The sequence below is a fragment of the Gobius niger genome (assembly GCF_951799975.1).
Source record: "Gobius niger genome assembly, chromosome: 17".
Lineage (NCBI taxonomy): Eukaryota > Metazoa > Chordata > Actinopteri > Gobiiformes > Gobiidae > Gobius > Gobius niger.
In genome coordinates this window covers 19,412,520-19,438,336 of record NC_136868.1, presented here as the reverse complement: position 1 = coordinate 19,438,336, position 25,817 = coordinate 19,412,520, and the positions used below count along the sequence as shown (strand labels likewise).

Genomic DNA, 25,817 nt, shown 5'->3' with positions numbered 1-25,817 from the left:
AACTTTATCGCTTACAAAAAATGGATGAAATATAATTACACAAGTTTTTTCAGCATACTGTACATATCAAGGCACTAGCTAGCATTTCGGTAAGCATGTTGCCATCCCATGCTCAGGAGAACTAAGAACTAGAAAAGTGCGACTGGAACCTGCTAAATTTAAGTTAGCACGAAGGCATTAAAAACAAAGCAGGTGAAAGAAAAAGGTTTCTGGTCCATTTTAGGCTAACTGCAAATACAGCCTGTCCAGACAGGACACGTTAACAATAAACAATACATTTTAAAATAATAGAAAAGGTGCTTGGCAACAAGTAGTCCAGGTTATTTTCTGTCATACAATACAATTTAGCAGAATGCTGATCAGGAAAAACTGACGAGCATCGATTTTCTGTCATTGTAAACCCCCAGTAACTTTACCTTTTCTCTGGTTAATCCCAGGCGGTTGCCAATAAAAGTCATATGTCACAATAGAGTGATTTCAGAGATTATCATCTGTGTAGGGCAGGTGAGGGTCAGAAAAACGTCTCTGGCCATTCTGAGTTTCTTGCTGGTGTTTGGATGAGGGCGAAACCGTGGAGATAGAGGAAGCAGACGATAAAAGTACGTGGTCACACACTGAGCTGTCAATGTACAAGGACTGAGTAGAGTCTATCCTGCGTCCACACTGCCCCGTCTTATTGCTCAAGACTTTAGATTTTTGATTTGGTGTTTCTGGAAATGTGCGTCTCTGAGCTGACTGGTACCCGGGAGGCAGTTTAACTGTCTCGGGGGTTAAGGGATGGCGCCGCTTCAGTGGAGGCCTGAGGGCGGAGGGAGAGTCAGAAGGTGATGTTGAGCAGCTAGACGCTGAAGAGCAGGAGCCTGTAGGGCTGAGGCCTCGAATTGCAACGGACAGAGCTGAGAATCGCAGGGCCAGGTCAGAAGGTTTGGGTGGACAAACCGGCTTACATCTCTTTGACAAACATCCTGACAGAAAAAAAAATGTTTTTAGTTATTACTTTACTCTTAGAACAGCCAACATCCAACTAATAAAGTAGACCCTTAAAGTGAGTTTTGCAGTGCGAAACAGATGAATTGAGCATGCTGTTGTGTGTCACAGACAGATGCACAGAAGCATGTAGAAATAGGGTTAATGTTTTTCCAACCTGCTTTGTTAAAGAGCAGACTTGACGCCCCCAACACCATCACTGGTCCAAACCTGCACCACAAAGAAAAGCCAGGGCCCAAGCCAACGGACCCGTGGTTTGGTCAGAAACCACAGGTAGGATGAAGAGGAAAGGAAGAGAATCAAAGTGAACCAAATACTCACCTTCAGGCTCGGAGCTGTGAGCTGAAGAGCGCTGCTGCTCATCCAAAAGACTTTCTGAGCTCAAAGAAGCCTCAGAGTCCAAATTCTCCTGGTCTGAACCCGGCTGCTCCATCTCTGGCAGTCGGCAAGCCAGCTCTTCTCTAAAAAAAGAAAAGACCCACCAAATCCTTAGAAAATACATACCTTAGCTACACATCTGTAATCAAAGCTTGAAAATAGCATTACTTTTCTTGTTTGATGGACTTTATTCGCTCAACCAAGTTCTTTTCAGCCTCAGTTTCTGAATCTAGAGGCTCATTTTCAGGAACAGCAGGGAGCTCCGAGCTGACTTTCTCGTGAACCTATATTTGATAAGATAATGTAGAGGCAACATGATTAATTATTGCATTATACTATACTAAAATCGAAACCATTCCAATGTTAACCATATCAACCGTTCATTTTACACCATGATACCAAAACCAGTCTCTGTTAGTAAGAGGGAAAATTGGGTGAGAGGTGCTTGTCATTCATGCATTTGTCCAACACCGGATAAAAAAATATTTTCAAATGCACTACCTACTAGTGATATTATTTTTTTTATTACAGTTATAACAACTGATGAATTACTGTCTACTCTGTTTTAGAGAGATTTTAAAACTACTTTATTGTCCACAAACCAAGCACATTCTCAGGCAGCATGCAACAACAACCAGTTAGTAATGAGGAAATGATGGTGGAAAAAAGAAACAAGCACAGCTACCAATGCATGGAGTCTCATGTCACTACAGCTACTAAGCTACATGAGGGATACATACCACCACTCCTTTGTAAGGAGGTGAGAACCTGAGAGGTAAATGCCAGAAGTGCTAAAGAGAGACAAGGAACATTGCCTATGTTACCCAAGTGGCCGCATCAACCACAGAACCACAGTATCTGAAACTGGGCTTTTGGCACAAGTGTAGTGTGTACAAGTATCTCAGTGACTTTATTTGAAGAACACTAAATTGCAAATATGAGGCCAAGAGGAACATTTCCCTCACCGTGTTTTGTCTTTTCAGTTTCAGCTGGTTTACAGCCAGTGTCTCTGCATACTCGAGCTGCTCAATTTCCTCCATCTTTTCATTGTAACGTCGAATCTGCTCAGTAATAAGCATCTCCACACACCTAAAAGAGTCACAGCATAAAAAACATTTATAAAACTGAAAGACAATGTCGTCATTTTTCATTATTTATACATTGGAACAATTAAAAAGACTCATTTTCAAATATTATGGTCTTTTATTTTCATATCACTCCCATATTGTTGTTGTCAAAATGTAATTAATTATCATTATATTAATTTCTGCGTACCCCTGACTGCTCATTGAGTAGAAGACTTACATGGTCGTCTTGGCAACATCCTTCATGCTAAGAAGGGGATCCGCACTGTCAGGACACCGCAAGATACAGGGAGCGAAAACTATGGCCAAAGAATTGGTAGACATGCGGTTGTGCGCCTCCTCTTTAGAGACCCTGTAGTTTATTACACAGAAAGGATTCAAAACATAGAACTACTTTTGAATGACATATTACACAACAAATAAGTGAAAGGCATACCTTACAAGATGAAAGACTAGTCTCTCTAGAGTGTTAAAGCTTGCTGTTGGAAGCTCCTCCAACACTTTGTAAATTGCCTGTAGTTGTTCCTGCTTCTCGGGGAGTTCTAACAAAATATAAAGTACATCAAATTCATCCATTATTTGAAAATCTTGGAATTTAGATCAAAGTACAAAAACGCTGAGATATACTACCTCCCAGTGGCAATACTAACCAACTGCATGCAGAAAGTCATTGTAGTGAGTGAAGGTCATAAGAGGGTCAGGCAGCTCTCTCAGCCACTGTTTCACCAGTCCTGTTACTGTGTGGATAGGATAGTCTTCGAGGCAAACTATATGAGGATCTAAATGTTGTTACAGATCAGATCAGAGGCTGAACAGGAACAACAGGCAACAAGCATTCAGATGTTCAATAAACAGCGCCCACCGGTTTCAAGTCGCTGGTGCAATTCTTTCATTCGATTGGCAGACCCTGATTTGCGGTAGATGCCTTCTGTATAAAGACCGTGCATTTCCACATGTTCCAGCATCATCTCCAGCACCATCGGCACAGGATTTTTCTCATTCACCAAGAGACCCACACGAACTCCAAAGTGTAGACCGCCGGACTCCTCATCCCCCTAAAGAACCACCAAACGTCTTTTAGAAACAAACCCAAACATCTTCAAAAGATGACATCTATATGCGCACACCTTTTTGGCACAGAATGTGTTGCAGTCTGTGATTATTTTGTTGAGACACTTCTTGTGGGACACCATTTTGCAACCTGTCAAAGAGATATTTGATTAACACTATGAAGCCCAAAGTAGTTATTATCACAAATGGTTTCATGGCACTGTACGATGACTCACTGCTGCACATATAGGCCTTCTCCATGACCCAGATGTAAGAGGTACACTGGTCACAAGACTGCATAATGTTGACCTGATAGTTGACAAAAACATGATCCAAGGGGCTCTCCATCTGAAAAATAAAATCATTCTTTAGGACCTACGCCATTTGATAAAGAAAACAGAGCAAACGCTTTCACTAACTTACACTTTTGTCCTTTTTCCGTCGTTTTTTCCTCGCTTTTGGCTGCAATAAAAACAAGTTATAAATGGCATCTCTAACAATAGAAATGCCTCCTTCAAAAAGTGTCTGCCTCACCTTAGCAGTGTCATCCTCTTTTTTCATCTCTCCTCTGATAAACCCGTCCAGCACCGACTGGAACAGGTTCACCACCAGCTGGACTTCTGCCTTTTGCTTGTCATCCGCCAGGTGAAACACTTTGTTTTTGTAGCTTGTCATCAGGTCCTTGTAACTAATAGTGGGTTGCTTGTAGGACAAAGAAATGTAATGTATTGGTTTTGTAGAACTCAGTGAATCTAGTGTTGGGCCTGAAAAAGACTTACCGAAAGGGAATACATGGCTTTGATGGTCTCTCTGAACTGCATTGTGGCTGTTACAAAGATTGCTTCAGTGGCAGAAAGAGATTTTCCTCGAGATCGGAAGTCATTCACCTGCAGCAGAAAAAAAGGCTATGTTTAATGGTTGTTATTGAAAGTCAACATGATTTTGTGCAAGTGAAAATTACCTGATTGTTTAAAAAATCGTCTAAGTGGCGCAGTTCATTGGCATTTGTGATTTCCCGATCCAGAGAGGCATTCCACTGCTCGGACACTCTTGTGGCACGACTGATTTTGATGGTGGGATTGCGACTTAAAGGTTTCCCTGAGCGGTCCCCATGCGGCTGAGAAAGCGGGCGAGCGGATCCTGGAGGCAAAAGATTTGTTACTGAACAGCACACGCCAGCTCGAGTCGGTATTGACAGAGAAAGCAAAGTGTTGGATTATCCAAGTCCTGGAAATAATAACGGTAATACACATGTGTTTTCTTTTCACCTCTCGGCTCAAGGCCTTGCTGAAGTGCACCGGGTCTATTCAGCAACTCAGATGCAGTCAGTAAAAGTGCAATGTTGAGAAAAAACTTTAATTTGTGCGCAACGAACGATAGTAATGAGCGAAAAGGAAAATGTTGCTTAAAGTAATTGCCCTCAGGTTTAACCCCCTACCCCCTGCCTTAACCGTGCACATTTTCTCCAGTTCAGTTTTACCCAAATCTGGAGCTGGCAGCCTAAAGGCCAGAGTGACGCCTCATTTGAAAGCTAAGACCTACAAAACAGATGGTACCTTTTTGTCGCCACGTTTTGTCATATTTTTGTTGTGTTTTTTCTCATGTTTTTAGTCATTTTCTAACTCTGTTATAGCTGCTTTTCTGGTGCATTTTTGTTGCTTCTTTGTTGTTGATTTTGTGGCTCTTTTTCATCACTTTTTAATTGTGTTTTGTCGCTTGTTTATTGTGTTTTTGTCACTTTTTTTAAATTGTATTTTCATCCTCGTTTTCGTCGCTATTTTAACGCTTTTTTTCCCCCCAAGATGCTTTTAGATTTGAGTAAAACCAAACTGAACAAAATATGCTCAGTTCAGGCGGGGGGTTAAAAGGTTAAGTCAAACAAAATTGCATTTCCACACCTTCTCCACCAAACGACTTCTCACTGAAACTCGGTGTAAGTTCTCCCTCAGGAGTCTGTGCTTCTTTTTGGGCCCGTTTCTTCAAAATCTTGCTGAAGAAGCCACCCGATCTATAAGAACACGAGACCAGTGTCATGAGCTTTAGTCAAAATACAAGAAGAAATAATAAAAAGTGGTCTGTAGCATTTACTTGTCTGGTGTGGATGGGATGGGCTGGGATGAATCCTGGTGCCCCGAGTCCTGGTGTCGCCGCCTAAATGAACCTCCCATTGAGCCTTCTGCATGGCTGTCTGGCTGACTGAACTATACAAATCACATTTTATCAAAAGTTTATCAATGCTATGCAACAAAAGCAACATATATATATATTAACTTGTATCTTTTCGCTTCATTATAATCTGTATCATTACCTCACGGAGAGACAACGCACCGGCCCCTTCTGAACTTGGAGATAAGCTGTCAATGGAAGATGCGGATTCCATTCTGTAAACATCCATACAGGCAATGAATTATGGATTGGCAGCCATTTAACTGCCTTTATATTTGACAAATAAGAGAGGTTTGTTTCAGTTTACTCTATAAACACTGCTGCCCCTTTTGGTATAATCGCTCTATCCTCAGCTTATTACAACACACATGTCTAAGTAATTTTTATGATTGTTCGGGAACAGTTTCTCACACAAGCTATTACACAAAGAGGCTAACAATCTCCAGGGCATTGAAAAGCCTAAATATGACAATGCTCCCTAAATTAGTTTTATCTCTTTAACTCTATTACACTTGCCTCTTCCAGGCCCCATTTCTTCCAGCTGGAGACGCAACAGTGTCGTAGTCATCGCTCCTCCTTCCCTTCCATTTCTCTGGTTTCTCTTTCATCGCCCCAGGACGCCGCTGCAGGTTTGCTGCTCCGGCCGCGCCTTCAGCGAACCCATTTTTGTCGGGGTCAAGAGGCTGCAGGAGTAAAGTTGACGGACGAACGGGAGCGACATTAGGAGGGGACGATTTTTCCTCTTTCTTATCACCTTTGTCGTCTTTTATTTTCTGCACCACAAACATATATTGGTCGATCTCTTTGCTGTCAGCTCGCTCTCGGATGTTACAGGTGTCTGGAGTTTTCACAGTTGGAGTTGTAGAGCGATCGTCTGAGGTCGGTGGTGACGATGAGGCAGCTGCTCGTTCGGTCTCCCTACGATTATGTTCGAGTCCCCTTCTTCTTCGCTTCTCTCTCTTCTCCTGTATCGAATTACTTCTGTCACTGCCGGGAAGTCTCGCTTTCTTATTTCCAGCATCTTCGGGTAAGAAGTCTGTAGGATCCACCTGAGGCAGAGGTTGCAGTTCAACGGAGGGCGCTGCTTGAGTTTCCGCATTCTCATCCTTGTCCTGCTGCCGAGGTCCCGCCTCAGCTGCTGTACCATTGGTTTCTGCTACATAGCATGACGATGGTGGCTCTTCTCCCTCTGTCTGCTCGAAATCTTCATCCTGTGAGCTTGTTGTGACCTCTGCATCCTCTACCTCTGATTTATAGTCCTCAGTATGATCTAGAGTCTCCTCAGTGACTAGCTCTATGTCAGGATGGTCTCTTGTTTGGGGCTCAGAACTTTCACTTCGCTCTCCTTCCTCCAGCTTTGTACGAGCTGCTTCCTCTTCGGCCTGGGCTCTTTGGGCTGCCTCTTCTTCAGCTCTTCTGTGCGCTTCTTCCTCTGCAGCTTTCCTTCGAGCATCTTCTAACCTCCTTTGCTCTTCCTCCTCTTCTCTCCTCTTCTGCTCCTCCTCCTCTTGTCTCCTCTGTGCTTCCCTCTCCTCTTCCTCTTTTCTGCGTTTGTCTTCCCGAATGGACTGGCACCTGTGGGATACATGTGATAATTAATGTGCATGCATTATGTACTGTGTACAATATGGCTGTGTGGTAGACATATCTCTTAGTATTGGACCATCATATCATTTCAGGACTCACAGTGTGGATCATGTTCAATTACATTTTACAGGCATTAACACTTTTAAATAAAATGAAATAAATATCAAGATCTACACATTCAGAGATTTACCTTCTGCGTGCAGAGTGACCCCTGATCAGGGCTTGAATTTTCGTAGCACCTTCCTGTTGACGGTTGTACTCTTTTCTCTGAAAGTGCCCTCTCCACAAAGCCTGAATAACAGTGGCAGCCCGTCGCCTCCGCTTCTCTTCACAGTACCTTCGCCAAGAGCGCTAAAGAAAATGGGTCGTTAAAATGAGAGCAGGTTAAAAGTCTAAAGCACTAATAATACGCTCACATGTATCACAACAGCAGCATGTCTCATGTCCAGAAACTCCTGCCTCTGCAGTCGAGCTTTGACCCAGCGTTGAAGGAAAAGGATCTTGCGCATGACGTCTTTGTGTAGTGTATCCTGAAGTTGCTGCCGTTCAAGCTCTTTCAAAAACACCTATTCAGAAATGTACACTTCAATGTTCATAATTCACAAAGCAAAAACTAAAATCAAGCCCATCTTCCAGTGTAATATGGTACCTTAGTTTTACCAATCTGGTAGGTTGTGGGATCCAGACCCATTTTCTGCAACAGAGCTGAAATTTCTTCTTTTGAGGCGGAGGCATTCTTTGGCAACAAAACTCTAAACTGCGTGAAGAACTCCTTATAGAAAAGCAATAGGGGTAAATATTACACAATGATAACAATACTTCACAGTGTGTTTTATACAAACTGAGTGTCATACTTGGAAAGTGTACTTGGCTCCATAACCGGACCGACGGATTCGAACAGTTTCCAGCATTCCTGTGTATCGTAGCTGCTGAACCACTAAGGTTTCATCTAAATACATCTCCCTCTGCATGTAGAAAAACACATTTTACACCATTAATAAAACTCGGATTAAACTGAACAAAACACTTACAGTAGATTAAATGTACCTTCTCAGCATTGGAGCGAATACAGCGGATAAAGAACGGTTCTGCTCTGTTCAGCGTCTCTAAAAGCTTTGTCAAAGATGTCTGAAAAAAAATGAAATAAACATGTAGGTCCTTTGCTTTAAAAGTCTTTGCATGTATCACAATAGTCGTACCTGAAACTGGGCACTGATGCTCGGAGGCTTCTTCTTTTTGTGCAGATGAAGAAGAGATTTGGTGGTGCGGTCGTGTAGTGTTTGACTCACAATGAACTTCAGAGACCGAGAATCCAACAATCTCTGTAAAGCAAAAAAAGATCATCCATAAAGCACATATATATATATACAGTATATATACAGTACTTACTGTATATTAAAAGAAAAAACACTTACCTTGGGGATTATTTGTTTTTGTTTGGCATTTTTGTTTTTCCTGCAAATACAGCAAAACAAACAGTAAATTACACAATAATTTACAGTCTATTTGTGAACGGCGAAGGTGCAGGTTAGTGCTGACGGGAGCTTTCTTCATGCGTTGTCAGTGAATCAGTGGTCGAACCTGTGAGAAGCGATCGATAATGATGTGGGTAAGAAAGGATGAACAGACTAAGAGTAAAGATGGAGGAAGGAATGTGGCAGAAAGTCTAAATCGACCTCAGTTATGCGGCACATGCCTAACAGCTGACAAGTTGAAGATACAGCATCTTTTTCTAGGTGAAGTCATGCTGTAACACTACTGCATATATCGTTGCAGGCCCAATACAAGTAGGGCTCATGCATGTGGCAGTAAAAGTATTCAGAGCAAAAAACTGAGCTTATAATGCAGTGTCTAGTAAATATGTGACACGAATGATCAGTACAGCCACTAGCCAGTTCTACAAGAGCCATGGACTGGTTGAAATGAAAAGCAAAATGGAGTGTTTTTGGTCTAAATCAGACGGAGCGGATGAGAGGGCGGACACCAGTCTGATTGCAGACTCACTGAAGGACGTGCCGCGGGAAACGGAGGCGACCCCAGGACTGCAGCAGTTTTCGAGGGTCCTCAGCATCCAGCTGCAAGTTCTTAATGGAGCTGATGATCTGTGCATGCATGTCTCTGAGTGAACCATACAAGGTGGGCAGGAGTGGGGAGTGCACCGGAAAGGAAGAAGGGGAAGGGGGCACAGGTCCAATTAATTTGATGACATAAAGGGTAAGGAGTAAAGAAGAATGACGTTTTTCTTATGTCAATACATTGCAGATCCTTCACTGTCAAAGGGGGAAAAAACACCACCGCCATTGGTTTAAGACAAACAAACAAACACACACACACACTGCAGGATAGTTGGGGGTCTGCATTTTAAAGGATTTCTTACTCCATTCATCTGTGAAGCAAAACTATCTCTATTCATGTTTACATTAGATAAGCCGCTAGACACACGTGACCACCCAACCATGCCGCTTTATCCCAGTGAGAACAGAAAAACACACATGTAGCACAAAGAGACTTGGCAGAGATGTGTTCACACCCGTGTTTCCTCCACCGGGTAGTTAACATGCAGAGGCGAAGTTCAGTGTCATTGGCGGTCTTTTTCCATGCTGGACCAGTTATTGGCTGTGAGACTGGAAGCGGTTACTGGTGCTTAATTTAGAGAATCATTTGCTTCATTAAGACTGTCACTGTTTGACATACATTTGGTGAGGTTAATTTGGAGACGTTTCGGTCTCATGGCTAATTCATGCAATTTTGTCTATACTTACCCTGGTTAACTATGAAACTCAGAGGCCAAACCGAAGAAAAGGTATGTTTTTTAGTTAGATTTCTCGTCTATGTTTGCAGATGGTCAGAAAAATTATTGTTTTAGAAGCAAAAGTGCTTTTACCCTCCAAAGTGTCTCCTTTACTTGTGGGCTCAACTTCACTTATTCTAAATAACAGGACTCCGGAGTAACATTTTGAGTCTCCTTACAAATGTCCCAAAAGGGTTCAATGCCAATATTCCAATAATACAATCACCATCTGTGCTCCAAAAGAAAGAATATCAACAATTACACTAAGCTTTATACACATGCACCCAGATTGTTCTCACTCTGGAGCCCTGGAGCAGTAGTGTGTCTACTCTTAACAAAAATAAAATCAATAAACAAAAGACTAAAGTATTGTCAACAATACCAAAAATTGTGAGAACCATCTTATAGCAATGAAAATCATTGGAATAGAATGATAAAATGGTTTTCTCCAGCCTGGCCCCTTGCGTTCAAGTTGTTTACCTGGCCACCAATTTGGAGTACTTACTTCTTATTCTCATAGCTAGCAAAGATGTCCTCAAAGGCCTCTAGAGGGCGCTCCTCAGAGTGATCAAAGCAAAAATCGAGCATAGAAGCTCGTCTGTGAAGGGGAGAGGAAAAGGAAAAACCACACATACTGGGGTCACCAAAAAGTGGAGAAGGACAGTGCTCGGACCAAAATGAGGAAAGGTAGGACCTGCAATTAAACTCAGCTTTGTATTGTCCTGCCTGCATCGTCCAAAACCACAAATAAAGTAAAGCCTGATCTTCAACATATCAATGTAATATACAGTATAACGTGAGTCTTAAGAAGAAGAGCCCACAGTTTAACTGTTTAAACCCACACTCAGGAGAGATCAAACCACACGTTGCTTACTTGTACATTCTTTCAATTGGAGTATTGGATCGCTGGAGCTCTCCAAGAGGAGTTCTGGAGATGGGTCGCACAACACCTGGCACAACAACAATATAGACAAACATTTAGCCTGAAATTAAACACAAACAATAAAAGTCATTGTGTAATCCCTGTAGTACCTGAAGTTTTAGCAGCCCTCGCACGCCCGGCCTCATTGAAAGCAGCGAGGGCTCTGATGGTGGCGCGCAGGATCCCCCACCGAAACATCGCCACCGGGTCCATCCCGATGAGCTGACGCACATACGCCCGATCACTGCTCCTCAACAAGGCCACGATGTCTGAACGCATGTGATCCGTGTTTTTCTCTCGGAAATCCTTCACAAAAAACACCACGCATTTAGATCAATACCTAAACTGTACATAGGTAATGCTCGGTGATAATCATGACACCTTTATCTTGTATTTTACTCTCCCAGCAAAGTGTTGAATGACAAACGCTGGCTCCATGACTGGTGTGGGCACAAAGTACTTGTTTCCCTGGTGCTGCTGCTTAAATTTGGCCAATAATGTTTCTTCGGTGGCGTGTGGAAAGCTGAAACGCAAAGATGCAATGACAGGAAATGTCCACACAGAAAGTTCAATGGAGAAAGGAAAAAAAAGTGTCGTACTTGCTCTCCTCATCCAGCAAGTAGAGCAGGCCGGTGGGCTTCTTACTGATGAGGTGGATACAGCCCACATTGTCTATGTAGTCGATGTTGTGCCAAGTGATGCCCTCTGCTTGGTACTCCTCCTGGATCAAGACATAATATTGAGCAACGACCTCATAAAAAGTGCACCAGAACACTGCCCTGACAAGAAAAGCTATGCTCATATTGAACTAACAGAGCAATAATGCAATAAAGAATATAAATACATGATCTAATTACAGGAGGAATGATGCTGTGGCTCCCAGACCAAATTAGAAATTGTTCACAGATCATGAGAAAACTGTGCATAAAAACATAATCACCTGTTCCAGATTGAAGATGTGATGATTGAAGTAATACTGCAGCTGCTCATTTGCATAGTTGATACAAAACTGTTCAAAGCTGTTGTTCTCGAAGTCCTCGAAGCCAAATATGTCCAGGACTCCGATGGACAAGCACTAACGAAGGGGGGGGGAGGCGTTAAAGGATGCAACATTTCTGATCCGCTTTTTATCACGCCTGTGGCTTTTGAAGAAACTTACCGGGACAGATTCCTCCATGTCTTTCTTGTTGAGCAGAGCGTGATTGATGCGTAGAACAATCCAGTCAAACAGGGCACTGTACAGAGACTTGGCCATGGAGTCTCTCGCAGTCACAGCCTGGAGTGCCAAAATACAAACACAAGACGTTGGTTGAAAGACATAGATCATGGTATTGTGTACTATGAGGTAATGGCATAGATGTTTGTAAAAGATGCGTCAGTGTGGACAGTGTGGACAGTGTGGACAGTGTGGACAGTGTGGACAGTGTGGACAGTGTGGACAGTGTGGACAGTGTGGACAGTGTGGACGGCGTTTGTGATGTTATTGTTGACAGATTGGAATCACAGGTTCCCTTTATAGCGCAGTAACAGCAAGGATAGAAATATAGTGTAATAACAAGGTAATTATACGGACAAAAGGACACACATTAAGTTTACATCATGGTAATAAGAGTAAACAACTAAGAATGTACATTAAATCTCCTAACCTCCCGCCTTAACTAAGTATGGTTTCTCCAGTTTGACTTTTCCCGAATCTAAAAGCTTCTGGAAAAAAAACGAGACGTAAATAAGTATGAAAACGCCGCAAAAAAGTGTCAAGAGCGACAAAAAGGCAAAAAAATAAAAAATTATTTAAAAAAAGCTACAAAAAAATCAACAAAATTACAACGAAAAAGTCAGTTTTGTTGGTCTTTCAAATGAGGCGTGAATCTGGCATAGAGGCTGTAAGCTCCAGTCGGCAAGCTTTTTGATTTGGGTAAAGCTGAACAGGAGAAAATTGGTTGAGGTGGGGGTTAAGAGGCTAAAATGATCCCTAGTTGTTACCAAGATATTTCCAAATATTTACGACGCAGTAAAGTAAAACGTGACCAATTCCTACGGTCCTTCATTCCAATGATTCGTTACCTCAGAGTGGCTGTAGGGGAGGATCAACTTGTCATTGACTGTCACCGTTTTCCGCTGGGTCAAAGCTTCGACCAGCAGTTCTTCTTTGACCTAAGTAGACAATGATAGATCAATGCCACCGGCTCAATAGAGTCGAGACAGTGTGTGCGCTACTAAGGACGTGTGCATCACCTTGAGCAGGTCAGAGAGAGTCGCCAGCACCTCTGGCGGCCCCACTTCCAAACCCTCGTCCCGACCGTTAGACTTCCTCGTGTAGGCCACGTTCCCCAAATATAAAATGGCTGATAATACGGAGAAGATCCTGCCACAACAATATGATCATGTTATGGACAGAAAAGAGATCATTACAGCGTGTTTAAACAGAGGCACTGGCCATAAGCTGCTGTTCTTAAGCGACGCATTAGCTCATCACACATAGCTTTTGTTTTTCAGCCTTTACTTTATAGCTCTGAACAAACTTCTTAGACGCTGCTACTCACTGTTTCTTTGTGGCTGGAAGAAACCCCACCATCTCCATCGCCTGTTGCAGCCTTTCAAAGTCATGTCGCAAGTCTTCCTCATCTTCAACCTTAAAGTTTTGCTAAAATGAAATAATGTAATTGATGAAGATTTTGTAAAACTCACTAAAATGTTTGTTTTATTTATAGTGATTCATTTTGACCGAAACTTAATTATTATTCAACAAAACCGACACAGAAACTCGCAGTGATGAGATAATAAGGAAGTAAAATTAAACATCACAAAAGAACATCAAACCTTTGGAAAACTAGCTACATTTTCAAAGGTAATAATATCAACTATGTTTGAGGAAAATTTAACCTACGACAGTAGGTTATCAAACACATAAAAGGAAAGTAACTAGTTTCTTTATGCAAAATGTTACCTGTTTGAGGTAGAAGTATTCTTCGGGTGGCAACAATTTAAACTCTTTCCTCTCCTCCTCTGAAGCACCCAACAGCAGGTAGTAAAACACATGGTAATTCCTGAAAAAGACCAAAGTTGTTCATGCAGTCCAAGGATACACATACATTTTTATTCTATCCTTTGGAACTTTTTTAGAAAACTCAACAGGATATCATTTTTTTTTTACATCATTTACAATTCAATTTTGATTATTTTTTTTCTTCTTGTTTTTCGTTGTGGTCTGTGGTCTTGACATCAATGTGTTGATTCTATGATGCTCAACTAAACCATGACCCCTTTAATCACTTTTTTTTATAGTCGTTGTTAAATACACATAACAGGATATATATTTGTGTTTTTCTTTCCATTATTAGTGCCATAAATGGTCAATCATCAAACACTGGGTCTATGATGTTCATATCAGTTTGTGACAGGCAACAGGACTGTATAGTAAAATCTGACTGGGGTAATGAGTTTCCAGGTTTATCAAATGCAAACAATGACATCATATGGGCTCACTCAGTGGCTAGACAGAGGAGATGCATTGGCAATGCAGTGCACAGACTACAGGAGCAGGCCAAGAATACGCCCACACATTTGGAAGGTAAGTACGGTTTCCACATGAAACCTAAACAGGAAACTTTGATGACTAAGGGAGCGTAGGACCACATGCTTGATGTAAGTTCCAGAGAGTTTTGTTGGTGAGGCGTCTGTGTGGCAGTGAATAATGATACCATCAAAACAAGGGGCACATGAGAAAATCAGCGACGTGTGAATCTTCTGCGTCTTTCAACAACAGAATTTGTTGGAAATTCTTATTCAAAGCCATAATCTAATAACATATACCTAGAAGTCATCCTGTGCTGCTTAGATGATTTTTTAACCCTTGTCCTTTTTTAGAAACGGTCGTCAACCATTGAAACATTTATATTTTTCCATGCAAGGCCATTTACACCAACACAGCCCCGACACTCAGAAAACATTAATGATTAATCCTGGTATTTGCTCAGAAATGTTAGCAATCGCACAACGTAAATATTTAAATACAAACACTACTCTCACTTTGTACAAGCATTGTGTGGGACATCTCAATAAATTGATGCAATAACCAAGTTATGAGGATCTAGTATTCTTCTCAGAAAAGCCTTATTCTGGTAAAAAAAAGGGCTGTAAAGAGGTCAGTAGTTCAGAGGTCAAGACCTCAGCTGTCACGGCTCACCTCTCGTTCTTCTCTCTGGAGACAAGACGTGACTTTTCAAGAAGATACTTCTCCACCACAGCCCTAGAAACAAGAACAAAAGAAGTGATAAGAAAACTATAACGTTCACTTGTGAGGTGTCTCTGGAGAGGGAGAGATGCCGCGCAGAAAATAAAGGCCAATAAAATGATGTGACGGCAAATCATTTGGTCACAAGCATTTTACTCTGCCAGTGCGGAGAACCACAGTGCCCATACGGTTTCTAAATCAGACTTTACAAGTTAGTCTTTTCTGTATAGTTATTATAAAACACGCCGCTAGACATACAATGAAAAGACAAAAGATCCAAAAAGAGATCCGTGTAACTGCAGGACCAGGTTGGACGGTCTTAATCATGGTTTTTACAGATTAGCGAGCTTATCGCTCATATAGCTATATGAGCTATTTCATGGCCACTCACAGCACGTTTTGTCCTAAAGACAAAAGACACTCTGAGGATCTTTGACCCTTTAAATGTGTTGAGATGGGCACAGGTGAAGCAGCTTTGTCGAGGACAACACAGGAACTTATTTTAATTTTCTACACTGTTGTTGTAGACTCTTGGGCTCTTTCACTTCAGAACAAATTTCCTGCGACAGGTAGATGCCAGTTATTAAAGATAAACATGAGGCCTGGCTTTTATTATCAAAATAGGATAGGACACTATGTAACTCAACACAAAAACTGTCAAGTTGATGTAATTTAAGAGGCAGGCACCACTAAATCAACTTTCCTGATTGGATTAAAACCCGTGAGTATAAGAAACCCAATAAAACACCAAGAGAGTGACTGCCATTAGGACATAATCACATTAGGACACCATTTAACGCAAACCCTGGATACCAGCTGCTGCCTCATGCTATTATAGGATACTAGCGAGCCTAGCACAAGTTTACATAATATTACAATGTCTAAAAAAGGTTTACGGCATTAACTATTCCACCGCCCCCATCTGCAATCTTCATGAGATAATGTGGAAGTGACGCAGCTAACCAAACCAAAAGACAGGGTGCTTAGAAACAGGAAGGTCATGAGGTTTTTTTTGTAAGTTTCAGTGAGTAAATACAGAAGGAGGAATCATCACATGACTTTAAAAATAACAAAGTTAATTTCGGGACAAAACCCTTGTTATTAAATGCAAACATGTCGTGTTTACTCACCCTCTGACGACACCACTCTCCAGGTAGTTCACTTGGATGAATTTACCAAAACGGCTGGAGTTGTTGTTGTGGGCGGTTTTAGCGTTTCCAAAAGCCTGAAATAATAATGAAAAAAAAAAAGAGATTGGTTTAGGTAGAGTCCTGCTGCTTTTCCTTTGCCACTATAAAAACAACTTACATACACTTATAATGACGTAAAAAGCATTTAGACCTCAGAGAATAAATATACAGTCAGTGTCCACATTAAAACCACATGTGTGTTTGCAAATGTCTAAGGAACTCGATGTCCCCTTTTGGCCTGCACTTAAAAATGCCCATCAATCTAACCCCCCCCCCCCCCCCCTTTACGTCTACAAGCCTCTTTGCTTCATTATCTTGTGAGCCAGTGTGTGTGTCTGTGTTTCGATGAGAAGCAGAGGAAGAGAAAGCATGCACAAGGCAGTAATGATAAACGACTGAAACTGAAACTGGAGCTTGACAAATAAACAAGAAGCAGAACAATGATCACAAAAAAAACCCAACACATCTTATTTCAGCATTTTCACATCAGAAATGAGAGCCAAGACGTGCTTCAATGGGAAAAATAGCAGGCTGCGGCATATGGGGGCCTTGGGAATTGCAAAACTTCAGTAATCATTGATACAGCGGCGCTCTGTTCGCTCCTTGATGCACATGCTCACATGGTCACAGCTCCACTGATCCACTCGCAAACAAAAGGGCACCACAGGGGAAGTTGACTCAGTGAATGTTAAATAGGCCCTGCATTGTGTCTGTGCAGGCAGTCGCAGGATGAATTTGATACAGTGCTGTTAGTCCTGATTAGAGTTCGGGGGGGGCATAACTTTACACGCCCGCCTCAAGGCTGCCATCGGGATTCCTCAAGCACTGCTGACCTACTTTTATACTGCAGAGGTGCCAGTGATTTCCAAAGCATTTCGCCGAATTTGCACGAGGCCTAACCAATTCAGTGACGCCAAACGGATGCCAAATAAAGGAAAACGTTTGCAGCAATACCTTTTAAGACAACAGTTCCAGACCGCACTGCTTTTTAAAAAGATAAGCATCAACAACCAGAAATATCTTGCTCAGACAAAGCCATCTCCTTTACTCAACTTTCTCCGTTTCCCCTCACTTTGTCATTGTTCTCAAGCTGTGCCTAGTACAAAAGGAATTATTAAAAGCCTCCACACGCTCGATGCCCCTGACGCCAAATTCAGAGTTTCTGTCCCAATTATCCTCCACGTCAACAAGCTTTGCAGGCCTAAAACCCTGGGAAACCTGCCGCTGCAGCGCCGTACGGAGAATTCTAAACAAGTCACAGCATCATTCGTATTCAAACATGCCCGTCGGCGCGGCTTGTGATTGGCTGGAGCCTCCAATAGGTATGAGGAAGCGCTCCAATGGTTTTCAAAGCCATGACCACCAGGAAACGTGGTCTTAATTTGTATGCTTTGGAAACGAGGCGGCGCATCTCGAACAGTTGTTGGGAAATGAGAACCTATTTGTTTTTTTTACTTTTACTTTTTATTAATGTCAGATAGATACTAAACTTCTTTGGCAGTGTTAAAAAAACATAATCCCAATTCCTGACTTGAGCTTAAACACTTGGAGGAACAGAGGTGAAGTCTTTATTTCAAAACGCAGAACTTAAATTACAGTGGGAAGAAAAAGTGAGTGCACCGTCTGGAATTTCTCACATTTCTGCCTAAATTGGTCAGTAAATGTGGCCTGATCTTCATCAAAATCACAAAAATCATTAAACAGTGTCTGCTTAAACTAACAACACACAAACATTTTATCATATTTTTATTGGCCATAACATGTAAACATTCACAGGACAGGGTGGAATAAGTAAGTACATCCCATGAATCTCACTGCAGCAGTTTTGTAAAGAGGAATGGTCCAAGATTCATCCTGATCGGTGTGAGTGTCTAATCTGCAACTACATAAAAGCCGTTATTGCTGCAAGAGAAGGATCAGCAGCTATTTAATACAAGGGTTCACTTACTTATTCCATGCTGTTGTGAATGTCTCAGGTTTTTCTGCAAAATATTCCATTGATAACAGCACGTTGTCCAGGCCCTGAGGCAACAAAACAGCCCCACACCATGATTCTCCTGCACCGTACTTCACAGTGGGGCTAGGGTTTTGATGCTGATGTGATGTTCCAGTTTTCTTCCACACATGACGTTCCTCCCAAAACTATTCAACTTTGGGTTAATCAGTCCACAGTATATTTTTCCAACAGCACTACTGGAAAGCAAACCAAAGTTGAATAGTTTGGGATTGGGAATCACGGTGTGGGGCTGTTTTGTTGCCTCAGGGCCAACATGATGACATCAATGGGAAAAAAAATATATATATTTTTGCATAAAAACCTGAGACATTCACAACAGCATGGAATAAGTAAGTGAACCCCTGTATTAAATTTCTGGCTGATCCTTCTTTTCTGTAGTTGCAGATTAGATGCTCAAAACGATCAGGAAGAATCTTACACCATTCCTCTTTACAAAACTTCTGCAGTTCAGTGAGATTTAGGTGGTGTACTTACTTATTCCATGCTGTATTGTGAATGTTTACATGTTATGGCCAATAAAAATATGATAAAATGCAAATGTTTGGGTGGCATTAGTTCAAGCACACACTGTTAACTCATTCTTATGATTTTGATGAAGATCAGACCACATTCTATGACCAATTTAGGCAGAAATGTGAGAAATGTACTTATTTATTCTTCCCACTGTATTTGTACGCTAAGTGAGTGAAGCATTGTCAAATAAAATAGAAATGAAGGTAAATCACTGCACAAAAGTGCTGGGGCTGCACGATTTGGGAACCGTAGTTTCTGACAAGTGTTGCAACAGAAATGAGATTTACTGTATGCTTTGAAATCTGTTCAATGTGCAAGTTGTAAATATGTCCAGAGGATCTAACATTGGAAAGAAGACTGAAATAAATCTAAGCCAAAGGGTTAGCTTTTATCCATGAGAAGAACCCATGGAGATTTTGTCGTTTGCAAAAGTAGCTGTACTGCCTAAATAATTGCAATTTCAGTTTGAGCGTGATTCATTATGCATCACTAATGGACACTGAGCTTCTTTGTACATTTCAGTTAAACATGAGTCAAGCCTCGCACACTGTACATTGTGCTACATGCAACTCCATAAAAATATACACTCCTTTCTCGCAAACCATGGGGAGTTTCTCGATACCAAAGGTGTTTACGACTTGTGCGTCTCAACAGGCAAAGCGCAGGCACACACTGGCGCAGAATAAATTACATACCCACGAGATATTATTACTCGAGCGAAGATAAAAAATGCAATGGACTCTCGTATAAGTCTGTATTGGATACATTTGTTCAGGCAAGACATGACCAATTTGTCCCTCAAAAATTAGTAATGTCAAAAAGTTGAAATGTACAAGATCCCAACTCAAGATAGGCCTCGTTTTCCAAAAGCGCTGCCAGGGCCATGACACTGACACCTCACTACAGCCACGGTGCATTCACAAAAGGCTCGAAAGCACGCCAACTGCCACCGAGAGGTTCCCACATTCAGAGCACAACGGACACTCGAGGAAGCGACAAAAACTTCACACGAAAAGGACAAAAATCTCTCTTTCACGATTGTCAGAGTGTGTTCTATGGTAGTGGCTAGAGAGTGGATGCATATTACAAGTAGCCGTCAGACAAATAGTAATAACTGTTTGTTGTCTTCAATTAGAAGCTTTAGTGAGATCACATGACATTGGCAGTGAATGTCCTCCTCTGTGCGTGGCTGCCATCCAAATTGGCATCACACAAAATGCATCCTAAAAACGGCACTTACGCCCCCTCGAGCTATAATTAACGGTTCTGGTTAACAAAGAGTGAATTCTTCAAGTTGAAACGACAGCTTTAGGAACTCTTTGAGGAGATGGTTTAAATCTGGGCCGGAGTTTGTATAGGAATACCACACAGCAAATGCGAGAGCTCACCACATACTTTCGGGTCACATACGGAATTGCTGGTGTTTTACGATTTATTTTCTCACTACAGTAAAGTGCCATTAACTGGGTAGTGCTGTCCATTGTTAACCTCTTAACCCCCGCCTTAACCGAGTGCATTTTCTCCAGTTCTGCTTTACCCATATCTAAAAGCTTCTCGACTTCAGAGCAACAGTGTAATGCCTCATTTGAAAGCTAAGGCTTACAAAACTGATTGCAACTTTTTTGTCACTTTTTCTAATTAACATGTTTTTGTCATTGTGTTTTTGTCATTTTTGTTGCTTTTTCATCACGTTTTTGTCGTTACTATGTTGCTTCTTGGCAACTTTTTTTCTGCGCTTTTTTTGTCACTTTCGTGTCACTTTTTTATTGCGTTTTAATCCTTGTCCTGTGTCTGGAGAAAGTGGAGAAAATGCGCTCGGTTCAGGTGGGGGTTAAGAGGTCAATAGAAGCGGGGTTTAATCTGTAGTTAGTAATGTTGTACAATTTATTGCCAAATGGCCTAACAACATTAGGTGAAGAAGCAAAATTACAACATCGTCTTGATTTTGCCAATTTAGTAGCCTTGTTTTAGCCCTGATTTAGTATGTATGTTTACACTTAATGGAACGTACTGTGTGGAAATGGTTTAGTGAAATATCATAACGTTGCTGCAATAACCAAGCGACGGTGGTGTTCTGTTATACCAGTTTGTAGCCCTTTTACCCAGCCCCACCCATGTCTACAGGAGCACCACATCAAACCAGGGCTTATGTGGCAACGGTGCCATGAATAGATCCTGAACCTGTCTGTAGCATCATGCCCATATCAACGTTTCCTCAGCTGCTCAAGTCACTCGTTATTCATTCTTAGTATTAATCCTGTAATTGATGCTGAATATTCAGCTTTTGGCCCTGACCAAATAGAGCCAAAAATAAAAGATCTATGATGAGGAGACAATTAGATCCTGAACTAGAATGGCCAGCAACTCCTCTGCACTTCCTGAACAACAATACAGCACCGTGTCTGTCTACGCCCCCTCAAGGCTTAAGTCGCACAGTAAGGAGTGTGGTTACTTCCCGTGTCGTAGTCACTTCCTGTTAAAGAGAGTTCCGGACGATAGGAACTTCCTGTTGGTAATGATATAAGATGGACTGGCACCAAGGTCACCCAAAATACAGTATAATCCATGTCGCACCAGCATATTTGTTCTGCGACTACAAATCAAGGCGTGAAACCATCACTGCAACTAACTGGGTATTTAAGTATGCAAAGTATGGGTAAATATCCAATCAGATCTAATATAAACATTCGTTCCCAACGAACTACACAACAAGCAGTTTACTCATGAACAGGTTAAACTGGTTAAACTGCTCTAAGCACTGTGCGGCCTCTTCTTACATGGCCAAGTAAAGCAAACATGTGCTTTTCCCCCCTAATAAGAACTATTATAAGACATTCAGTTAGTGCCAATTATTGTTTGCACAACGAAGGCCAAAGTTTCTATGCGTTTTCTCATAATTCATGTCAGATGGGTTGAATCTGCCAGCAGCCCATACAGCTCGACTAAAAACAATGACCTCATGTACTCAAAATGTAACAGAGGCCTGCGGCTCAACTCCCCTGTATGTTGGTGATCTATGCCATTGTATTCTGCACAAGCCCATTTCTCTATGTACTCTCAAGTATTTGTACCAGAAGAGGCCTGTATGCTGCCAAATACAAAGAGAACACTTCCTCTTCTGACCAATAAAGTCTAAATGCATCTCAATGTCTGCTTCTGCAACCACAGCTCTGGAATGGGTGAGCACGCAAAAATGCCTTGAGTGAATGAACGAAAGTGACATGAATCAGAGGGACCCAAGCTCTGCTGAAGAAGAGGAAAAACGCTCCATCCCTCCAGAACCTTTCACCTCAGACAGAACCACTGACTGAAAGTGCTGAATGTCAAGAGAGCAAAGCCACACATTGCAGTGAGCAGCGATCTAGAGACTGGCAATTATATAGTTATAGTTAGCAGATGGAAATCTGCTATAACTATAACAAAATAGTTTGGTCACCTGCCTGTACTGCTGAAAAAAGGAAATGAATAAGTAATGTCAGCATGCTGTGCACTCCAAGCTAAAGACTCTCTTCAAAACACACACAAGCAGCATTGAGAAACACGTCAGAGAGGAACTTCTGCTACACTTTTTCGTTTCTTGATTCTAGTACATAAATAGTCTTTCGGCAGTTATAATTGTTCTTTGTAGCATTGCTATATTGCAACAAAGAAACTATCTTGCATCTTACCTCCAGGACCGGCCCTGCCCCCAGGATGGTTCTCTCGACGCCGCTGGCGTAGCCCTTCTGGCTGAGAGCGGTCAGACAGTGGATTAGGAAGTTGGTGCTCTGAGTTTTGCCTGAGCCGCTCTCTCCAGAGATGACAATGCACTGATTGACTCTTTTCCTGAGCATGGCATAGTACGCCACGTCAGCGATGGCAAAGATGTGGGGCTCAAGTTTGCCCAGCTGGTGGTTCTCGTACATCTTGACATATTTGGGGTTGTAGATGGGCAGGAACTTGAAAGGGTTGATGGCGATGAGAATGCTTCCTGCATAGGTGTAAATCTTTTTCTTGTAGAACCGTGTGCGAAGATTATTTAATATAGTGTCCTCATTGAGGGCAGGGAGGTTGCAGAGGTCTGCAAAGTCATCTTGTGGAGGAGGCAGGAAACCCCTCGCGGCCAGCTGCTGAACCTGCTGCTCCTTCGATAGCAGCGGGAGGTGGACATAACAAATGGTGCCATCTTGGTTCCTTTCCTACAAGACAAATAACAACCTATTCAGTTACTATTATACTTGAAAATGTGAAAATATTTTATTTTGTCTCTAACAGGTCATAAGCAGCAAGAGTTCCAACTAGATCCAGCACCACCCACTACAAGATTTACCTGCAGTAGAAAGTAGAAACCCAGACTTTGAGAGTGTTTCTCCTGAGCTTTCCGCGGCCACAGTAGAACCCTTTGCACCGGCAGATCCCCAGCCTCCAGAACCCACTCCTCTCCTCCACTTTCTTTCACCTCAGCCAACACATACGAGTGACTGGGGTCCAGCCCCAGTGCTGCCGCAGCATCTGAGATCACTGAGGCTGCTGTGGAGTCCTTCTGCACCCTAAAAAACAAACATTTATAAAGTGTTAACGCCACTGAGAGCTGCCTGACACACCTGTGTGTTTATGGCGCGTCCCACTCACGTGAGGCAGCAGCAGGCAGAGGACGGGGCCGTTAGCCGTGGGTAAATCTGCAGCAGGTATGAGCGGCTGTCGTGGTCATTGAGGGTATCTGGCCCCCCTACCCCTTCTCCTCCTCCGGCGACCGTTGCCATGGTGGCAGCGCCATCTCTGACACTCATCCTGGGCCAGGGGGAGTGGCCTCAGCATGCCGCACACCGCCTCGCTCTCACCAGGCAACTCCTGCAACCATAAGCACAGATGAGTGGCCTGTGAATGTCATAGGAACGATGACATGATTATCACGATCTAAGAGAAGCCAGGTCCTTAAAAAGGTGTAAGAAAATATTAACATCACAGTTACAGCAGCAGCTATTATCAACAGAAGACTGCACTAGTCTGGGATTTCACAGATCTTGAAGGCAACAGCTTTCACAGATCTGACGGTCTTAACAGGGACACAGACTCAAACACTGCAACGTTTACACATCCGAGTAGAATCACACAAAAATATTTATAAAGGATGATAAACATAATCAAGTCCTGAAAATCAGTGAAGTCATACATGCCCGACGAGGATAGAGGGATTTTAATTAATCTGGTATGAAAAATATACATTGACTGACTGCGTTATTGTATTGGCATCCTTCTCATTACCAACTCATTTATTTATATCATGTTTAAATCACAGAAATGTGGCTTTTATTTTAGACCAGACCAGTAACAAAATTCCTCTCTGTACATTGCACCTCTGAAGGAAGCAGTTGACCTAACAAATAGAAGAGCCCTCACTAATAAACATAAGACGAATTGATTATCATGACCATGAGCTAAAGTGGCTAAAGTTTGGAGGGGACTATGGTGGGATCATGTTTGTATCTTGGCACTGGATCTGTAATGGATGCAATGTAAACCATAAACCCCCTCGAGGAAACAAGAGGCTGGTTTAAATCACTGTGTGGCAGGGAAATGCCACTGCTTAAGTAACCTGACCCATGAGCCCACAGGAGCCAACAGTTTATCAAGCTATCATTCTCCCAGCTTTATTTGGGCAAACTAAATGTAAGAAAGATGCAACTCCAAAATAACAGGGCAGTGTCTCACAGTCTTTCATAATGAATGCTTTTAATGATTTTTTACATTTTCCTTATTTTCCAAGTTTTGTCTATAAAATTCCTTTTGGTGTGCGTTGCTTCTCTTTCTCAAAGAATTAGATTCTGAATTTTCTTATTTCTTAGACAATCTGCACTCCTGTGCACACTGGACAGAGACTACGGCCAGTGTAAAGTAAGACCTGGATTTGGGTCACATTGAAGAAATAAAGGAAAATTAGTGCAACCCGAGAGTCATGAGTTTGTGAGTGTGCCAGATGAGCTGACCACAGCCCCAGAAGCATGAAGCCTGTAAAACTCAGCCAAGCCAAAACTATACAGACCACAGACAGCCTCAACATTATACGCCATCACTGGGAGGGTCTGCAGTAAAGATGTTCACATCCAGAGCTCTACAGTAAATAAAAACATGTCTGTATGTGGTAAAAGAGCTGGGGAGATGACAGCAGAGAAAAGTAAACAGAGACAGAAAGAGAGGTCCCAGAAGACAAAGCTGATTAAGTCTCTCAGATTATACGGATCCCCCCACCGAGAAGGATCCTCTGTAAAGATGGTTAGCATTCCTCAGATAAGACACCAAGTCTGCTTTGCGCAGGCTTAGCCTGGCACTTCAGCTGCTTACGACGACAGACACACCACAACATGAGACTCCAGCAGAGTAATGAGGGGTCCAGCGGCAGCTTAGCTGCACTAACCAATACACAGTCTACGTGTAACTTTAGCACAGTTCATCCAGCACTATCCAACTTAAAACTCATTATCTAAGTCAATGCTGACTCTGCAACATTAGCAGCCGCTCAAACATGTTACTTTGAAAACGCAGGAAGAGTCAGTCAAATATTCAGCAAGACCAAGCCAGAAACCACAAGTCAGTTCTTCATGGAAAATCTTTAAACACAGCTTAATAAAGACAAAAAGAGGCCAATTTGGAAGATGTGAAAGTTAATCTCTTTGTATCAATAACCGCTCAATATACTTTGATAAAACTCTGGGACGTCCACCAGAACAAACTTGAACCAAGAGAGTGCTGAGGCAGAGTAAATAGTTTGCCTTTATATGGCTAGCTGCTGCTACATGTGTGAGTGTGAAAGCAGTGAGTCCTCCCAGACTAGCAGAGTCAGTGCTGTTCAAACAGACCTCTGCTGAGACATCTCCCTGAGTCTATGATCCAACAGGAAGTGAATGCCCTACAGCCAAA

The 25,817-nt window shown here is 42.2% G+C and overlaps 1 protein-coding gene across 3 annotated transcripts in view; it reads right to left on the bottom strand.

Annotated features, from left to right (window-relative positions):
• Positions 1–840: 840 nt before the first annotated feature.
• The window catches only part of LOC306976461 (myosin IXB), a 39,701-nt gene continuing 14,724 nt past the window's right edge, over positions 841–25,817 (bottom strand). Inside the window, exons 2-45 of one of the 3 annotated variants that reach the window (XM_079574391.1) lie at positions 23,532–23,750; positions 23,230–23,449; positions 22,589–23,098; positions 16,331–16,425; positions 15,153–15,215; positions 13,914–14,013; positions 13,510–13,610; positions 13,202–13,331; positions 13,031–13,120; positions 12,126–12,242; positions 11,907–12,041; positions 11,566–11,687; positions 11,348–11,489; positions 11,077–11,272; positions 10,919–10,994; positions 10,550–10,642; positions 9,258–9,371; positions 8,669–8,708; positions 8,453–8,575; positions 8,301–8,381; positions 8,108–8,218; positions 7,903–8,025; positions 7,670–7,819; positions 7,444–7,604; positions 6,183–7,241; positions 5,809–5,881; positions 5,589–5,701; positions 5,399–5,508; positions 4,462–4,640; positions 4,280–4,387; positions 4,035–4,202; positions 3,924–3,962; positions 3,737–3,848; positions 3,578–3,651; positions 3,313–3,505; positions 3,101–3,229; positions 2,887–2,992; positions 2,671–2,802; positions 2,331–2,454; positions 2,106–2,156; positions 1,534–1,649; positions 1,309–1,448; positions 1,145–1,197; positions 841–965 (exon numbers count right to left, since the gene is read on the bottom strand). In XM_079574391.1, the coding sequence (XP_079430517.1) occupies positions 1,184–1,197; positions 1,309–1,448; positions 1,534–1,649; positions 2,106–2,156; positions 2,331–2,454; positions 2,671–2,802; positions 2,887–2,992; positions 3,101–3,229; positions 3,313–3,505; positions 3,578–3,651; positions 3,737–3,848; positions 3,924–3,962; positions 4,035–4,202; positions 4,280–4,387; positions 4,462–4,640; positions 5,399–5,508; positions 5,589–5,701; positions 5,809–5,881; positions 6,183–7,241; positions 7,444–7,604; positions 7,670–7,819; positions 7,903–8,025; positions 8,108–8,218; positions 8,301–8,381; positions 8,453–8,575; positions 8,669–8,708; positions 9,258–9,371; positions 10,550–10,642; positions 10,919–10,994; positions 11,077–11,272; positions 11,348–11,489; positions 11,566–11,687; positions 11,907–12,041; positions 12,126–12,242; positions 13,031–13,120; positions 13,202–13,331; positions 13,510–13,610; positions 13,914–14,013; positions 15,153–15,215; positions 16,331–16,425; positions 22,589–23,098; positions 23,230–23,449; positions 23,532–23,689 (6,291 nt within the window). In that variant the 5' untranslated portion in view covers positions 23,690–23,750 and the 3' untranslated portion in view covers positions 841–965; positions 1,145–1,183. The remainder of the gene's footprint in view (positions 966–1,144; positions 1,198–1,308; positions 1,449–1,533; positions 1,650–2,105; positions 2,157–2,330; positions 2,455–2,670; positions 2,803–2,886; positions 2,993–3,100; positions 3,230–3,312; positions 3,506–3,577; positions 3,652–3,736; positions 3,849–3,923; positions 3,963–4,034; positions 4,203–4,279; positions 4,388–4,461; positions 4,641–5,398; positions 5,509–5,588; positions 5,702–5,808; positions 5,882–6,182; positions 7,242–7,443; positions 7,605–7,669; positions 7,820–7,902; positions 8,026–8,107; positions 8,219–8,300; positions 8,382–8,452; positions 8,576–8,668; positions 8,709–9,257; positions 9,372–10,549; positions 10,643–10,918; positions 10,995–11,076; positions 11,273–11,347; positions 11,490–11,565; positions 11,688–11,906; positions 12,042–12,125; positions 12,243–13,030; positions 13,121–13,201; positions 13,332–13,509; positions 13,611–13,913; positions 14,014–15,152; positions 15,216–16,330; positions 16,426–22,588; positions 23,099–23,229; positions 23,450–23,531; positions 23,751–25,817) is intronic. The other 2 variants (XM_079574392.1, XM_079574393.1) reach the window with 2 other exon arrangements.